The 17,098-nt window shown below is 47.4% G+C and overlaps 1 protein-coding gene across 4 annotated transcripts in view; it reads right to left on the bottom strand.

Moving 5' to 3' along the window:
* The window catches only part of Pax5 (paired box 5), a 177,907-nt gene that overhangs the window by 112,901 nt on the left and 47,908 nt on the right, over nt 1–17,098 (bottom strand). For all 4 annotated transcript variants that reach the window (XM_063225330.1, XM_063225335.1, XM_063225337.1 and 1 more), the window contains one exon: nt 1,482–1,657. In XM_063225330.1, coding sequence (XP_063081400.1) covers nt 1,482–1,657 — 176 coding nt within the window. The remainder of the gene's footprint in view (nt 1–1,481; nt 1,658–17,098) is intronic.

Genomic DNA, 17,098 nt, shown 5'->3' with positions numbered 1-17,098 from the left:
TATCCTCACCACAGTTCACAAGACCAGGGCCATGCCCCCAACATCACCTCTCACCCCATTCCCTGAATCCCACCCAAGCTGGCACTCTCGGGTTCCTACTTTTCCCTCTCACCACAGGACCTTTGCACTTGCTGCTTGCTTTGCCAGGCACATTCCCTTCACCATTGCATTGCTTTTCTTTGTTCTGCTCAATCAATCAGGTACAGCACAAGTGTTTCTAGGCTCTATTACAGCTTCCAAGATGGTTCAGCCTCTGCTTTTGACTCTCAGAGAAATTTAGACATCTCAGGACCGAGCCCATTGATATCCTATAACTCTGTGGATATTCTTATTTGTTGTATTTCTTTTACAAGTTTCTAGGCACCTTGAGGGCAAGTCCAAACCCATCTTGTTTGGTAATGGATCCTTAGTGCCTTATACAAAACAGACATTCATTTAAATTTGTTAAGTAAATACACAACTTGTTAGTTGGCCCTATGCAAATCACTTTGCCTCCCTATCCAAAAACAAGGAGGCTAAATGGTCTGCAAAAGCCTTCATAGGAACTGCTCAGGGAGCAACATTCCACCATCAAATGCTAGCTTCGGAAGCCTGACCCACTCATTACCCTCCAGACCTCCTCCAGAACCAGGCCAAAGTGCCATCTAATTATCATTTAGAGAAAATTCAGTGCTCACCAAGGGTACCAGCTAGGAAGGTTTTGGAAAAGTTATTGCTCACAGGGTCGCTCTGACTTGCCTACCAAGATGGGAGCTCTCGGTTGGCAAAGACCACAACTGAGCTGCCCACGGTTGCCAGGTAACCAGCTGAGGACCTGACATCAATGGGAAACACTGTTCTGAGTTGAGGGTGGTACTCTGGAGACCTCATTCAGGCCCTGAGAGCCTCTTCTGGAGGTCTTGTTGGTGTTACATCTTTGGATACAGGCAGTGACATCTTGGGGACAGTGGGTCAGCTCCCCAGCCAGCACAGTCCTCCTGCTTCCTTTCCTCTCCTCCAGCCTCCAGGTCTAGCTTGTCCAATCAGACAATTCTTCATCTCCTGTCTCCTGCATCCATTTTTTAAAAGCAGAAAGCTTGACCTGACAAAAAGGCTAACAGTGGGGTTCACAGCACTGTTTATGGCAGCTGACACCTCAGGGCACATTGTGGTCTTATTTTTTACCTTAACTCTGATGGGATAACGACCCGAGACACCCTTGCATGGCCCAGAAGATTATTATACCCACCCTGTCCAAAGAGCCCTGGAAACAGTCAACACATCACCACTCCCTTGCTGGCAAAGATACAGGTACCAGGACAAAAAGCCAGAGCCCCAGGCAAGTTCTCTCAACCTTAGAGGATACTGTGATGGCCAAGAACAATGAAAGCCCAATTCAGAGCTGAACCTGGTGGGCTCTAACCGCGTCCTACCACACCCTCTACCTTCAGGAGAGGGACCGAGCCTGCCCTGCAGTGGCAGGTGTGAGTCGTGGGCCATACCTGCTCAGGCTTGATGGGTTCCGTGGTGGTGAAGATGTCTGAGTAGTGCTGTCTCTCAAACACTCGATCCAGCACCTCCAGCTGCTGCTGCGTGAACAGGTCTCCGCGCATCTGCTTCCGGAGGAAATCTCTGCCTGGAAGTGAGTGGCCGTTGGGCACCGGAGACTCCTGAATACCTTCGATGAGCATGAGAGAAGAAAGGTGGTGAAGTTTGGAAAAGCTGCTAGAGACAAATAGGTCAGAGCCTGCCACCAGGAAGAAGCCCTGGGAGACCCTCGAATCTAGCTCTTTCCTGAGGAATGGCAGAAGTCCCAGGAAGGGGCTGCCTGCCCAGCATCACCGCTAGTGACTGCTCAGCCAGCCTCCCACAGCCACCTGCCAGGCCCGGTGCAGTGCTTTCCAGGGCCATCTCATCTAATTCCCACAGTGCCCCGCCATGTATGGGCAACGGTTTGAACATGCTTTAAATTTGTCCTCCAGGAGCTCACATGTGGGAAGTTTGGTCCCAGAGTGGCAGTAGAGAGATGGTGGGACCTTTAAGAGACAGGTCCTGGTGGAATCACAAGATCGGCCCCTCCCTTCTCTCTGGCTCCCCACCTGGTGCTGTGATCCCTCCCTCTTGAACAAATGCTTCTGCCACTGTGGTGCCATCACCATGGCTTCTTCACCAGAGCTGAGTCAAAGCCAGTACCGTATCTTTGAACACCCAGAATGATGAGCTAACTAAACCTCTTTTCTTTATAAAGTTACCACCCACTTATTTCATTTCTATAACAATAAGCTGACTAATACAGAATGTTACTGTTTTTCCATTTATAGGTGATGAAATAGAGCACCGGTGACATCATGTGAGTGTTAGCACTGAAGATTAGTGCTCAGGCTAACTCAGAGGCAGTCCTCAGGTGCTACTGCCCTTCCTGTACCGAAGACCCTCCTTCTCCGTATTGCAAGTCAATAAAACACTGTGCTGGGAAGGCTGTGCAGAAGCAGACAGTCATAGGATCCCAGGGGGAGTGGCCACACACCTGTGCCAGGCAGTCTATCGAAATCTCAAGTGTGCCTGCCCGTTGATGGACAAGGACCCTTCTGGAAACGTACTGTGCAGCTACTCTTACACATGGGAAGTGATACATGTTTGAGATTCGTGGAGCAAAAGACCGGAAACAACCCAGGTTTATGTACAGAGGATTCCTTAAGTGAGCTCTGGCTTATGTGCACAATGGAGCCTCGAGAGCACAGCGACGAGAGGAAGATTCCCTCTGTGAATTAGTGTAGAAAGGTCTTCACGATACATTGTTATATGAAAAATAAGCAAGGCTACAGCACCGTGTGCATACTATATGATGCTTTGTTTAAAAAGGGAAAATAAGATTTAATATACTTATATGAATACATATAAATATAAAGTCTGATTTTTCTATTATATAACATTATTACATATTATACACAGATATGAATGAGGAACCATCACCATGGTCACCCATCTGGGAAGTGAGTGGATGGAGCTGAGGGAAAGAGACAGTTTTCATTCCATGCTCTTCTATTTGACTTTGTTTTGTTTCAACTCTTTAAATGTGTTGCCAGCTCAGAGCCTAAGAACACATTAAACAGTCTGTCTTTCGTATGGTTAGACATTCACACTGTATCTACTGGTGGTGATACTTAACGTTTCAAAGACAATGCCATGAATTATCAATTAAAAGCAAATGGGAGCAATATCTTTTGTGATTCGTGGACTTGACCTTTCAAAATGAAAACAAGCAGAGGACAAATGTTCCCCTGCCAGAAAAATGGCCTCAGGGTCCATCACCCCACAGGGCTCTCGAGGACCACACAGCTCCACAGGGCTGAGCCCGGCCCAGGGCAGGGCCCAGCAAGGGTCAGCTCCTCTACTGACCAGTCCCCTCACACAGGCCTCATTCAGCCCCTGTCCCCGCCAGACACTGCTGCCCTGAATGTCAGCTATCACGTTCAGTCCCACCTCTGTGAGGAGTGAGGCCAGACCAAAGAGCTTGGAGTATTGAGAGCCACTGAGACTCACTTATAAGCCAGTGTCCGGTCTAGGGGCAGCTTCAGTGCAGATTTGGATGTTGGGGGTTCATATGAGCACTGGACTTCCAGAGCCCCCATGGAAGCTAAAGAAGCTTCCAACATCTATGGGAAAAACCATCAGAGGTTCCTCTCAATCTCTCAGAAAACAGATTCCCATGTGAGCTGGACACAAGATTACCCTAGGCTAAACCACAGCTTAGGGAGTAATCAGATTCCCCCTCGGACACGGGTAGGGCAAGGTGGAAGCTGGACTCTGATCAATGTCCTCAGGGTAAAACCCATGTCTCTCTCCTGGTAGCCTGTGACATTGGCCTTTCTCTAGATAGGAACCTGCTTCTGTCCACAAGACATCGTCCCCAGGGCCTCTTGTTCCACATGCCCATCCTCATTGGGACCACTGGGACCAGAATGTGGAGCTCTAGCCCAGTCTGTGCAGCCAGCAGTGCTCTTCCCCTGGCCCAGTCTGAGCGTATTCTCAAAAGGTCCTATGCATTTTTGTACACACATCTGTCACATGTGCACACACACACACGCAGGAAGACAACTCAGCTTGCTTTTTCTCAATGATTGTTACACCCAGTCGTCCTGGTCTCAGTCACACCAACAAAGCTTAACTTTGGATTCAGTTTCCAGAGCTCCCAACAAGTTTCTCCCTGCCCAGCACTTCCATTTCTAAGAGACTTTTTCTTACCTACTTAATTAAACTTCCCAGCCTGCACCCTGCCAACCTAACTCTCCATGAAGACTCCTTCCTGTCAACTAGTTCCCTGGCTCCTTAGTTCTTACTGTCACCGTGCCCCTCTTTTTCCTCCCACTCAGCTGTCCCCCAAGACATCCCTCACTGTACTCTTTGAGGGAGGCCTCTACCAACCAGTCTTGTCCCTCAGAGATGGGCTGAATCCCTCTCCCCAGCAATTCACAGACTGGACTCTGAAAGGATAGAGCTTCCCTCCACTGGGGAAGCCAGAGAGAAACTCAACTCAGGATCCCTGTAGGGAAGATCACTGTCTGGTAACCGAGTGGAGCACAGAACAAAGTAAAGGCACCAGGCACAGGGTCAACCCAAGTGTATGCACAGAGGGTCTTGGAGACCTTCTCCCCCAAAGAAAACAACACACACTGCGCGCAGGCAGCCTTACTAGGACCTGTGCTTTCTTCTAGTCTTTGGGAAGAGGACTGGCGATGTTCTGCCTTGGCTTTCTGGAAGTCAGCCACAACCTCTGTTATGACTCAGATCCTAAATATCTCCCAAAAGTCTCATGTGTTTGGGTTATGGATAAGTCTACTATCAGTCGGGTAGCTGAGCATATTTGGAGGTGTGGCCTGGTCAGGAAGCGGCCACCGGTGGTCTAACTTGGAAGGGCGGATTCATGTTTCCAGTTCCTCCCTTCTCACTCTGCTTTCTGGCCGCCACACCGTGAACAGCCCTTCTCTGCCGGACAACCACAGACTGGATCCCAACAAAACTCTCCTATAGGTGGCGGGTGGCAGCAAAATGCTAATTAACACAGCCTCCGTGGGCTGAGCCCTCAAAAACACGCACGTGGATTCTGTGCCCAGCAGAGAAGTGTGAAGCATCAGCTTCCAAACTGCTTGCTTACTGGGGAGGAAGGTGACATTTACCCCACCTCTTTGAACAGAAAGATGGCTTAAGTCTACTATTTCCTTGAGAAGGCTTGAGGCCCTCCTAATCATATAATCATCAACTCACATGCTCATTAAATGTTTACTCTCTTGCAGGTAATGTATTTTAAAATCTTAAAAATAAGATAGGATGGACATGGTGGCACACATTTGGAATCCCAGTGACTTGGAAGGCTAAAGTAGGAAGATTACAATCTGAGACCATTCTAGGCAACCTTGCAGAACCTTGTCTCAAAATAAAACAAAAGAAGACATGAAAGGATGGAAGGAGTGAGGCAACTCCTGGGGAGTCTGTGGAGGCTGGCGGGGGAGAGAGGAGGGAATTTTGGGGAGCTCTGGGACAAGGGGGAGGAAACAATCATGCCCCACACGCCTCCATCCAGGGTCTGAATTTCTGATTCCCTTAGTTCAGGAGATGCTTTCCAAGCTGCGTCTGCTGGTGGAGATGAGAGACTGGCAAAGAGCGGGTTTTCCATTTTTGGTTGTTTGGCACCGGCATCAGTCTGTCAGCCACACAGGGTCCAGCGTGCCCTTAGGGAACGTAAACCAGTCCTCGCTGGCGTGGACAGACACAGCCTGCATGTGTCCTGCCTCGTCCTCCGGACGTCTTTCTCCTGCCCTGCTTGGTTCTCCTCCCATTCTCAGGGCTCTGACCACTCTCTCCCTACCTTAGGAGCAAGTACCCTGCACCTTCACACTCTGGGCTTTTCGCCACCTTCAAGGGAAAGATTGCAGGTACCTCACCTCTGTCCAGTCATCTGGCAAAGCTTATGGAATAAGTGAACACATTAGTAATACCTGTGATAACCACTTCACCACTGTGCATCTGGTCTGCACATGTCAGAATCTTTATTTGACCTCACTCACTCATTCCTCTGTCAACTGGGCATAGTGACCACTCATGCTGAGGACACAGAAACAGGTAAAAGCTGTGCATCCTTTGTCCTCATGGGATTGTTTGGCAGAGGAAACAAAAGCTACCTAAAAAATACCCAAACTCATATGGGTATGGTTATCAGTCACAAGCATCTTACAAAATGACATCTGGGTCTAAGAGGGCAGGGGCAGTGCTGACCTGGCGATGAAACAACACACAGTAGGTGCACAGTGAATAGGAGCCATGCACATAGATTCTATGCACATAGGTTCTATTCAGAGGCAGCTACAAGACTGAATACTAAAAATCATCCTGTGCACCAGGGCGGGTCTGAACCTCCAGACCTCCAGTGAAAGCTTCTGTAGCATTTCTCTGCTGCAAAGATTCTGTCTCACTTAATTGGACAATGTGGTCTTGGAGTCAGGCTACAGAAACACTCAGGCCCATTTTATTCCAGGGAGAAAAATCTAAACTCACCACGTGAATGGTATGCTTAAATATATGGACAGACACGGGCAAAAGTACTAAGGTATACAGGAGGCCCGGTATCTTTAAATCTTTTTTTTCTATGCCAAATCAAATAATATGTAATAGACCCAGTGCTGGGCTTAGTCAACCATGGCTCATAGAATTAACATTCTTGAAGCTAGCTTCAGGGGAGCAAGGGGCAGGAAGCCCCATCTCGGGGAGCAAAGAAAGGCTGGCTTTAAATTTCAGGTTAAACCAATGTTATTCACAACCCGGCTTTGAAGCTAAAAGCTTTACACAATCAGGTCTGGTCACGCAAAGAGGGAGGAAGCAAAATAGCCTCAGATTCCCATCTGTCAGGAGAAAGCTGTCTCTTGTGTGTCTTAAAAGATCATAAACCCATCGCATTTTCTTTGGAGCAGAGCAGATTCAGGGTTTTGCATTTTTCTTGGAGGGTTCTGGTTTGTTTCTTTAACAATCATCATGCACTGTATGTCTACAGATGCTCACTGGGAGAAAAAAAAGATAAAAACAAATCAGAATCTCCAAAATCCCTTCTGGCATCATGGCCTTTGAGTGCAACTGCAGCTGGAAGCTGAGGAGCCCTGGGACCAGAAGCCAGAGCTGCTGGGTGAGCCTTCAGCTTTACTTAAAGTCCCCTCTCTCTACAGAGCCTGGGCCAAAGCAGAGCTCCTACAGAGCCTTCTGCAGCCCCGCAGCTTCTCCTCCGCATGCAGGTCAGTGGCCGGGCCCAGTGAGGAAAGCATGGGGAGCCAGCAGACCTGGGTGTTAGCCCCAGCTCTGCCCTTACTTGCTGTGTGAGCTGGGGAGGTTCTTTTCCCTCTCTGGCCTTCAGAGGCCCCATCAGTAAAGTAAGGAAGTTGAGTTGGTCATCTTCAATTCTTGTCTCCTTCAGTTATTTTTCCCACTTTGGTTGTCTGTGCAGACTTTGTGCAGGTGACCTCACCCCAACCCCTATCCTTCACCCTGAAATAACTGCGTGAGCCGACAGAAAGATCCCATTCTCTTTGTCAGTGCTCGGTATAGGAATAAACATTCATGGAAAGACAGGGTTGTTGGGGAGGCACTCCAAAAATGTCAGAGACAAGAAGAAATCGCTTTTCTCTTGTTGGCTCATACTCACCCTCAAACTCTTTGAAATCATAATAAATAATCACAGATGGCACCCCATGTTTATGTGTCCAAGGCCCTCTCCAGGTCAGGCTAGTCTGCAGCTCTCTGCCCCTGCTGTGGCCCCCACAGTGCTCCCCGACCTGCCAGCCCTGGAAGGATGGAGATTCAGGTCCTGCTGGGGTGATGAACCCCAGGAGCAATGGTGACAGGAATAATGCACTGATGTGACCTGGGTCACTTTCAGCTTTGGTGAGACCAGGGCACTTGGCACTGGTCTTCTCAGATGGCTGCAATGGTCAATTCTAAAAGCAATCTGTGTAAATCAGAAACCAACCAAAATAGGACCATGCTAATTAGCAGCTTTAAAAAGCTGCTTCAGAGGCAATTTGTAGTGTTTCTGTTTTGTTTTGTTTTCTATGCAGTACTAGGTATTCAACTCAAGGAGTTGTATACTATACCCTTTTTATTTTAGCTTAAGACAGAGATTCACCAAATTGTCTATGCTGGCCTTGAACTTGCAACCTTCTTGACTGAAGTAGCTAGGACTAGGATGTGAGTCACTGAGTCCAGCTTTGGATACAATTTTTAAGAAGTTCACTGAGGGTGGGAACAGCTCTGGAATTTCTCCATTTAAAGGGCTAATCATGACCATCGGATATAAAGAAGGCAGGAAGCCAGGGAAACGGTTCTGGCACTCTGACAGCAGAATTCCTTATGTAATATTGAAAGTAGGCTGTGGACGTGACTCAGTGGCAGAGCACTTGCTTAGCATGCACCAGAGAGAACCACTTTCCCCTAGTAAAGAATGAAGGAGACTGACACAGGTAACGGGGACAGGTTCTCCAAGCCCCCATCTCACCCTAGATGGAGGGCTGCTCGGCACTGACCCAAGGTGTTTTCACATCCTTTGATTTCATTGATCCTTAGAGCATCCGTGTGAGTCTGAGTTCTCACCCCAGCTACAGCTGACAAGGCTGAGAATCAGTAAGCTTGGCTCACCATGGAGTCAGATCATAGCTGGGATTTGCACTTCACTTCCTTGTTTGCAGATCCAGCTCATTCTACACCCCTTACCCTTTTTTTTTTTTTTTTTAATCACTATGCAGCCCAGGCTGGGCTCTCACTATGTGGCCCAGGCTGGCCTGCAACTTGAGATCTTCAGACCATTCCTTTCAAGCAGGTGGGATCACAGGTGTGAATCCCTGCATCTGGCTCCCTTTTACACCTCATACCAGTTACTAAAACTAAAGCCTTTGGCTTCCTCATCTTGGACTGAGAACAACAGGCTTTTGTAAGGATAGAGCAAGAATCTCGGTGATGTGCTCATCACAGCACCTGCCACAGCGTTAGCAGCAGTCATTTCCATCAGGAAAATGCTCCCCAGCTCCCCTAGGGCAAAGCTCAGGCCTCCCTGATTCCCCCTCCTCATTCCCCCCTCAATGCCACTGCTCCCCAACACTACCACTGCTTTCTCTCCCTATGTGGACACACCCTGCATGCCTAACCCCATAAAAGCCACCTCCAAATACAAGGGCTGAACAAATCTCCCTCTTTTCCGGGTTTCCTTCAGAGGTTCACAGGCCACCATGACGGCCTGGAATTTACTCTGTGAGTTGTCTTCCCATTTTACAGCTGAGGAAACAGGCACAGAGAGACTGAGTAACTCACTCAAAGCAGCTCAGCAAATACAGAGCAAAGCAGCTGCATGCCTCTTTAGCACATGTTAGAAAGAAGCTAGCACAGTGATGGAACAGTTCAGCCTGCCGGAAAAGCCTGGGTGCTCCACACTCAGGAAGGCCCTGGTTCAAGTCCCCATGCTATCTCTTACGAGTCTATGATATTTCAGCAACTCCTTTAACCTTTCTAATCCTTAACGTTCTCATCTGTAAAATAGGACAATAATGGTACCTGGGGTTGATGCAAAAATTGAGTGGAAGTCTAAAGTACCTAGACTTCTTTGAGGGTCCATATATGATTCAAAGGAAGAGATGCTAATCAGTGTTTGTTGACTGGGTAAGTAACCTAGGAAGACCTGAGGGTTTTGGGGGCTGTGTGCGTCAGGGGAACTCTCCTGGGTTGTAGACTCTGGTGTGAGACCTCGGGAGAAAACCGCCTGAGAGTGACCTCTATTATCCCAACAATCCTGGAGAAGGAAGGAGTGGAACAGCTAAGGCTTTATGTTCTACCTATTTCTAAGATTTGAAGCACTTCATAAAATTTTGCACTGGAGAGGACAATAAACCACACAGAGTTGGTGGAGCTCTAGACTCCCTGGAGATCGAGCTCAGACTCATGACCACAGAAGCAGCACGCATCCTTCCAGTCTAACTGATTTCCGGGGCATTCGTGGTCTTGTTGAGGCACTCAGACCCAGAGAGGACTGGCAACAGGCAGGGAGTTTAGGGGCAAGGTGGGCCTGGCCTGGATGAGCAGCAACAAGGTGCGAAGCGAGATAAAGGCATCAGATTCCAGACAAGACAACCAGGTCCAGTTGGCCAGCGTGGCCAGGGCATCCATCATGAGCCAGGCCCCTGCTGGGAGAAGGGTGGAGGGTTGGAAATATCCATGGTGAACCAGAACCAAAATCAATGTTCTGGGTGATTTTATAAATCCCGCCCTAAACTAGGGCCGCAGACTGAGAAAAATCAAAGCGGTATGAAGGGAAATTCCACCGGAACTGCCATTATTCAGCCATTAGTTTCACTCAATCTTTCTTCCCAGAGAAGGGAAACGTGAAATTGTAAAATTGCCAAATATGTTCAGGTTTGACTCACGTGAATCTGATTGTGCCATATGTTACCCAACGAGTCACAGGCTGCTAGTGAGGGGAAAGTCCCCGAGGACTGGCGATTGCACACTCCATGATGGCAAAGGTGAGGCCAGAAGGGATTTGTCAGGGACCAGACAGCAGATCCCAGGGGGGCTAAGCATAGGCTGTGAGGCCCCATGAAGCTCCAAGCCTCATGGATCCATCCATGCTCCGCCAGATTCTGGGGGCCCAGCCTACCCTTGTCACTAGGCATTAGAGGTTTAAGTCTTAGCTTTTGCCCTGGGATGGAGCATGGAATCAGTAGTCATGGTCTTATAGTTCTGGGCTACACTCTGGGAGCCTGAGAAGCAGAGACAGCCGTAGAACCAAATGGTAGTAGCCAAACTGTACTCAGAGCTTACTCCGGAAAGCACTGTAATAAGTACCTACCTAATGGACTCTTACAAAAGCCCTATGATGTGAAGTCTGTTGGTATGTTCTCAGGTTAAATGACTTGCGCCAGGTCATACACTGAAGAAATGAATTTTGAGCTACTTGTGAACAGAACCCAAGCAGTGGGATTCCAGAGTCTGCTTTTAACTCTACACTAAACCAAGCCACTTAACCCAGATTGGGGTACAAGTGGTTCAGAAAAGACCCTTGGAACCTGAATCTTAAGGGTAAGTACAAAGGAGTTAGTAAAAAATAAAAGTGGAGGACAGGGAAGGGAAAGTGTATTTCAAACAAGGGAACAGCATACAAAGGCGGGAGGTACACAAAGCGTGGTGCTCAGGGAACGGCTATAATTCAGCATGATTCAGAAGCCAGAGGAGGAGCAAGGAGAAGGATATGCAAGGCTTCCCTTTCTACCCAGCTGCTCAGCACTGGAGCCTAATATACACTCTGATGTCCAAAAAGCACAAATACGTTATTGAAACCCATAATGTTGGTGTGAAGGGAGGGGATTTCTTGGTGCATAAGAAATTAAGAGACTTCAAAGGATAGGCAGAAAGAAAGACCTTGTGCTTTGCCACAGGACAAGTCTGTTTTCTCTAATCCATATTGTCCTAGTCCATTACCTCGTCCTATAGTACCTAATTACTCCACCTTACAGAGAGATGTGCACACTAATTAGGAGAGATGTTAACCACCATAATGCAAACATCCCAGAGCAAATGAAATATTACTAGGAGCAAAAGGATGATTTGTTTCTGGGCATTGTGCTTTTAAATGAGATCAAAGGATGCTAAAGGCTTTGTTTTAATTATACCTGGAAGGACACATGCATGGATCCCTTTTTTTCAGCTTTCATGCACACAGCAGTCTCTCTCCCATCCCCCACTGCACAAAAATAAATAAATAATAAAGAAGAGTTTAAAAATCATATTTACTCTGATATCTTTGCATTACCCCCATTGGAGTTTTTAAATTACTAGCTTTATTTTTTCCCCAAGGATGATATAACTAAAACAAGGTTCATATTTTGAAGTGTATCTATCTGATCATTGCACAAATATTTCCAGGAGAAATCACTATATTTCTCCAAGATGGGTATGGGTTTTGTCATAGATCAAAGTGAGAGAGAGGGAAAAAAAAAGATAAATCATCAGAGATCCAAAAATACTTTTCATTTGGAGAAGAAATCAGGCCATTTCGACAGGGCTGATGAAGTCGCTGTTCTGTCTCCATTACCTGCAGCAGGCAGCCCCAGCCAGGAGTCAACCACTGAGATTATATTCCCCATAAGATGGGATATATATATATATATATATATATATATATATATATATATATATGATCTTCAACCTCTATTGATTGACCAATTTCACAAGCAAAGACTGGTGAAATGAAGCTGAAATGAACATCATGCTTTAACTCATTGAACCTATCAGGCCTGAGTTAATCTCACTGTCCACTGTCTCTGATAGAATTCAATTGATCAATCATGTTTCGGTGATAGTACCATTTCACTGGCTTATTGCTTCTTCATTTCAGAGCTTGACCTGTTAGATATACTCGGACCGGCTCGACTCCTCTTGGATACACAGAGATCAGCCTCTGCCTGCCAACGTGTGTCATCGCCTGTCCCAGCTGAAAAGAACTCAAGAGGCTTTTGTGTCTATCTGTGGTATGTTTTTCCACCGAATCCATGCACACAAGGGGTGAGTTTTATGATGGCAAGGAATCAGGATGCACAATGACAGGGGGCCTTCATTCTGCGCCGAAGCACAGTCATTTCCTGAGGATGCAGTTATGCTGACTCCTCTGGGCTCTGTACTCAGGGTGGGACATATTTTTATATTGCATTAGTAAGCATGTGTGCCTGGACAGGGAAAGGCACATCCAAAACCGACAACACAGCAGCAATCTCTGCCTCTCAAAGGGACACATTCCTGCTAAATGTGGACACACTGAGGAACATAAGGAGGCCAGCGTGGCGGCAGCAGGATGAACAAAGGGAGAGCGGGAAGCCCTGGAATCAGAAAGTTGGGGTTGCAGGAAAGCCCCCAGATGTAGGGGGGCCCTGGAAGCTACCAGAGACTTCGGATATTGAGTGCCCTGGGGCAGCAGTGGACAGCAATCCAGAGTCTCTATTTCAGAGGTGTCTTCTGTCCCCACATCCCCAGAGGTCATCTGATTCTCATGTCAACCTCAGGAAATGGGAAAGAGATTACGCTTCCCATTTCACAAGTGAGAAAATAGGCTCAGAGCTGAGGGTGTAGCTCAGTGGCACAGCACCTGCCTGGCAGGCACGAGGTCGTGAGTTCGATTCCAGATACCGAAAAAAGAAAAATAGGCTCAGAGAGGTGAAAGAGCCTGCCGAAGCTCACAGGGTACAGTTATTGGGCCAAGCAAGACAGAGAGCCCTAGAATCTCAACTTAGTACCTCTTACCCTATTGAGTTACTAAGCAAATGCAGGATTGCCAAGCTGTTTTAGGCAAACCATTTTGACCTGGTATAATCAGATAAAATGTAATTCAAAATTCAATGCAGGAAAAAAAATTCAATGCAGATAACTGTAAACCTTAGACTGGAATCCAAAATGTCTGCAGCTTCTTGTACGGCTTGGAAACTGACACCCACGGGGGAGTAAACAGTGTCACTAGGTGCTCAGCAGCCTCGCAGGGACCCATCCTCCAGCCAGGGTCCCAGCTCAGTACTTTTCCATCTTTGTTTCAAAGCCTCTCTAATCTATGCTAACCAGAGAGCACCTATCAACAGGGAGAACTTCATTCTCCACTGTCAACAAGGCCCAAAGCACTGCTATGGCTCCTTTGTGGCATTTAATTTAATTTTCCCAATTCTGAGCCAAGACTTTGCTTTGGGAACTCAGGAGAAGGTGGCTCACTCACCCCGCTGGCTGCCTGGGGGAAGCAGCTCTTGGAGACACAAGGCTGAGCCCAGCATAAAGGTCTCTGGAGGAGGCCAAGGCAGTGACAGTTTGCAAATAAGCTTTGCATCTGCTCAGAGCTGGTGGAGTCTGCACACACACTGAGGGACTTCCCTCTGGCTGCAGGGAGCTGGGAAGAAGCCATTAATAAAGCAGGCACCTCTGGGGGAAGCCACTGCTGACGCCATGCCCTGGGCTGGGGATTAGGAGCTTGCTGAGGGTGGGGGGAAGGATTTGGGTCACCCAATGTACGGTCTCCTTTCTCCCAAAAATGACAGCCCACCTTCCAGCAGCCCCAACCTTCACATCTAGAGTCCCTAGTCTCTGTTCCAAGCAGCTGGCCCCTTATCTATCATATTGATATATTCCTAATTCAATCTAGGCATGGAGTGGGAGTCAGAGTCTGACACGGACACTGCGGAGACTCCCCCAGAGGGAGATGAGACAGAAGCCTGGGGGCAAGTGGGGACCCCGCACCCAGGAAAAACTCATGGTGCAAAAGGCCACCAAGACCCGGGGCAGGTGCAAGAGAGTTAGAAGAGACATCTGTAAGAATTGGTGGCTCTGGCGACATGGGGACAGAAGGCGCCTCTGAAGTTCCCAGTTAGAGGTTCTGGATTGCTGTTTACTACTGCCTCAGCACGCTCACAAAATCCAGTCTCTTATAGCTTACAAGGCCTCACTGGATCTGGGGGCTTCCCCTGCAACCCCACTTTTCTAATCCCACTTCTCCCCACTCCCCCTTGGTTCATCTTGCTGCAGCCAACTGGCCTCCTCCATGTTTCTCAATCATGCCAAGCATTCCCTGCCTCCAGGTATTTGCATTTGCTGTTCCCTCTTTCTAGAACTTCCTCCCCTAGACATGTTTGGCTCATTCTTCCTTCCCTAGGGCCCCTGCTCAACTGTATGACCAAACTCCGGAAAACAGCAAATACCTGCCCTGACCCTGCCCTATTCCCCGTCTCCTTCTGGTTTCGTTGCCCTGTTACATACCACTCGTTTCCTTCTTTCCTCCCTTTCTTCCTTCCTTTTTCCCATCATTCTCTCCTTCCATCTATCCCCTCTTGCTCTCTTTCTCCTCTCTTCCTTCTAGAATACCAGGCACATGGCCAAACAGTTTTGTCTGGCTGGCCCACTGCTGTAACCCTAACACTAAAACAAGTCTTGGAATGGATAAAAGTAGAAGTTTCCCTGAAATAGAAGAAATGATAAGTACAAAGGAGTGGCTGGCTGCTTCCTGGTGAGCTTTCCTGGGAAACAGCAACCTCGCTCTTCCAGGGAGCATGCAGTGCCTCCTTCCATGCCAGGCTTGGCACCAGAGACAAAACTTGCTAAGGGAAAACAAAGTTGCTGCCAGGCCTGCCTGCCACCAGACCACAATGTCCAGCACCAGGTCAGGTGAATGGCTGTCCAGAGAAGGGGCTCAGCTTTGGGTGTGTTTAGGTGGAAAGCACTGAAGTGCAGGGTATGAGCTCTGGCTCTGCACTTGCCAGGTGTGCGGCCTTACACTTCCCCATCTCATCTGTGCAATAAGCCCAATAGATCACACCCAGCCTGCAGGTCTGTTCAGTTACTGAGCTGGCGAGCTCTAAAGGAGGCGAGGCCACCTGCATCATGTCAGTGGGTGAGGATAGGAAAAAGGGAGCCGTGTGCTTAATAATAAAGGACAAGACACATCCAGAGAGGAGGCTGGCTAAGCTGAACCCCTGGCTCAGGTGTGCGTCGACCTTTTGTAGGTGATTGACCCCAAGCATTGCTGGGAGGGAACCTAGACTCAGACATGGAGGAACCCAGGAGACTAGGCTGGAGACGGAAGTACAGCCCTGACACGGAAGAGTGCCCGAGAGCTCCGTGCAGGTAACCGGAGCCCAGCGACTGAGAGAAGCTGTCTCATAGGAAAGGAGCCTTCCTGGAGGAAGCAGGTGACACACAACCAGGATCTGGATCTGGGGGCATGAAGAAAAAGATAGAAGAGACCCAGGATTGGGGGGAGGACGTTACCGTCTGACTGAGGCCCCTTGTGAGCACAGCACCCAGGAAGAAGGTCGTGCAGCTTTCATGACCAATAAATCTGACCAGGCTTCCAGTCTCCTCAGTGCAAGTCTTACACATACTAATGCATAATAAATGCAGATTTTGGTGTCTAACAGACTCACAGAACTTCCCAGAGGAAGGCACCCTAGAAGACCTACTTATTCCAGTGTTTTTCAACAAGAATGGTCAGATTCGAGGAGATTTGGGAATCTATAAGTTGTTACCGCTATTGGGAAGGTATCAGGGCATTAACGGGGAGGAAATAGGGACTCCGCCAGCCCACACAGCTCGGAGTGGTGAAGAATTGCCCTGCACCCCACACATCTTTGGAACGACTCATGACATAACTCCATGGATGAAAATTCTCTTTATAAATGCTTGAACCGTGAACACAACCCTGTTTCACTTATACACACAAAAATGTGGTGTTTTCATACACGCTGACGTTCTCAGGAAGATAACTACCATCCAAATCAAAGGAAAATGATCCTTTATTTTGACTAGAAGTTAACTGTACATGTTCAAAATTTCAGAAAATCAGTTTGTTGATGCCAACATCACCAGAAATATTTCTATTGCCAAAAACCACAGCTGTCCACATATTTAGCTTCTGAATTCATGGTGATTTAATACATAAGCGCAAGCAACGATTTTATTATGTCTTCTGATGTAGTTATGCCTGAACATTTACATAGTGAATACATCATTTGATTAGGTTTTTATCTTCCTTTTTTGCTACAGTTGGAATTTATATATATATATATATATATATATATATATATATATATATGTATATTATGTATACAACATAGTATAATATAATTTACACATATAATTTTTTTTTAAAGTTTTAAAAGTTAGTGTGTAGGTAGGTAGGTTGCATTTTCTCCAAGTTTCATTTTAGGATAACAAAGTAAGTACTAAAAATATCTGTTTCAGGGGCTGGGGATTTAGCTCAGTGGCATAAGTGCCTGCCTTGCAAGCGCACAGATGTGAGTTCGATCCCTGGTACTGATAATATATATATATATATATATATATATATATATATATATATATTTCAAAGACAGGATGTTGGGCTAACAGGATTTTTTATACTTTTTTTTCTTTTGGTACCAGGGATCAAATTCATGACCTCATTCTTGCCAAGCAGGTACTTGTGCTACTGAGCTGAACCCCTGGCCCTAACAGGATTTTTTTTATAGAATCTTTTTATTCGGGGTTTCTCTGAGTGGGGCAGTGCTGAGAATTGAACCCAGTGCCTTAT

The sequence above is a fragment of the Cavia porcellus genome, unplaced genomic scaffold, assembly GCF_034190915.1.
Source record: "Cavia porcellus strain 051 isolate PalLab524CR breed Dunkin Hartley unplaced genomic scaffold, mCavPor4.1 scaffold_1, whole genome shotgun sequence".
NCBI lineage: Eukaryota > Metazoa > Chordata > Mammalia > Rodentia > Caviidae > Cavia > Cavia porcellus.
The sequence above is the reverse complement of the archived record's forward strand: the minus strand, read 5'-3'. Positions and strand labels throughout refer to the sequence as shown.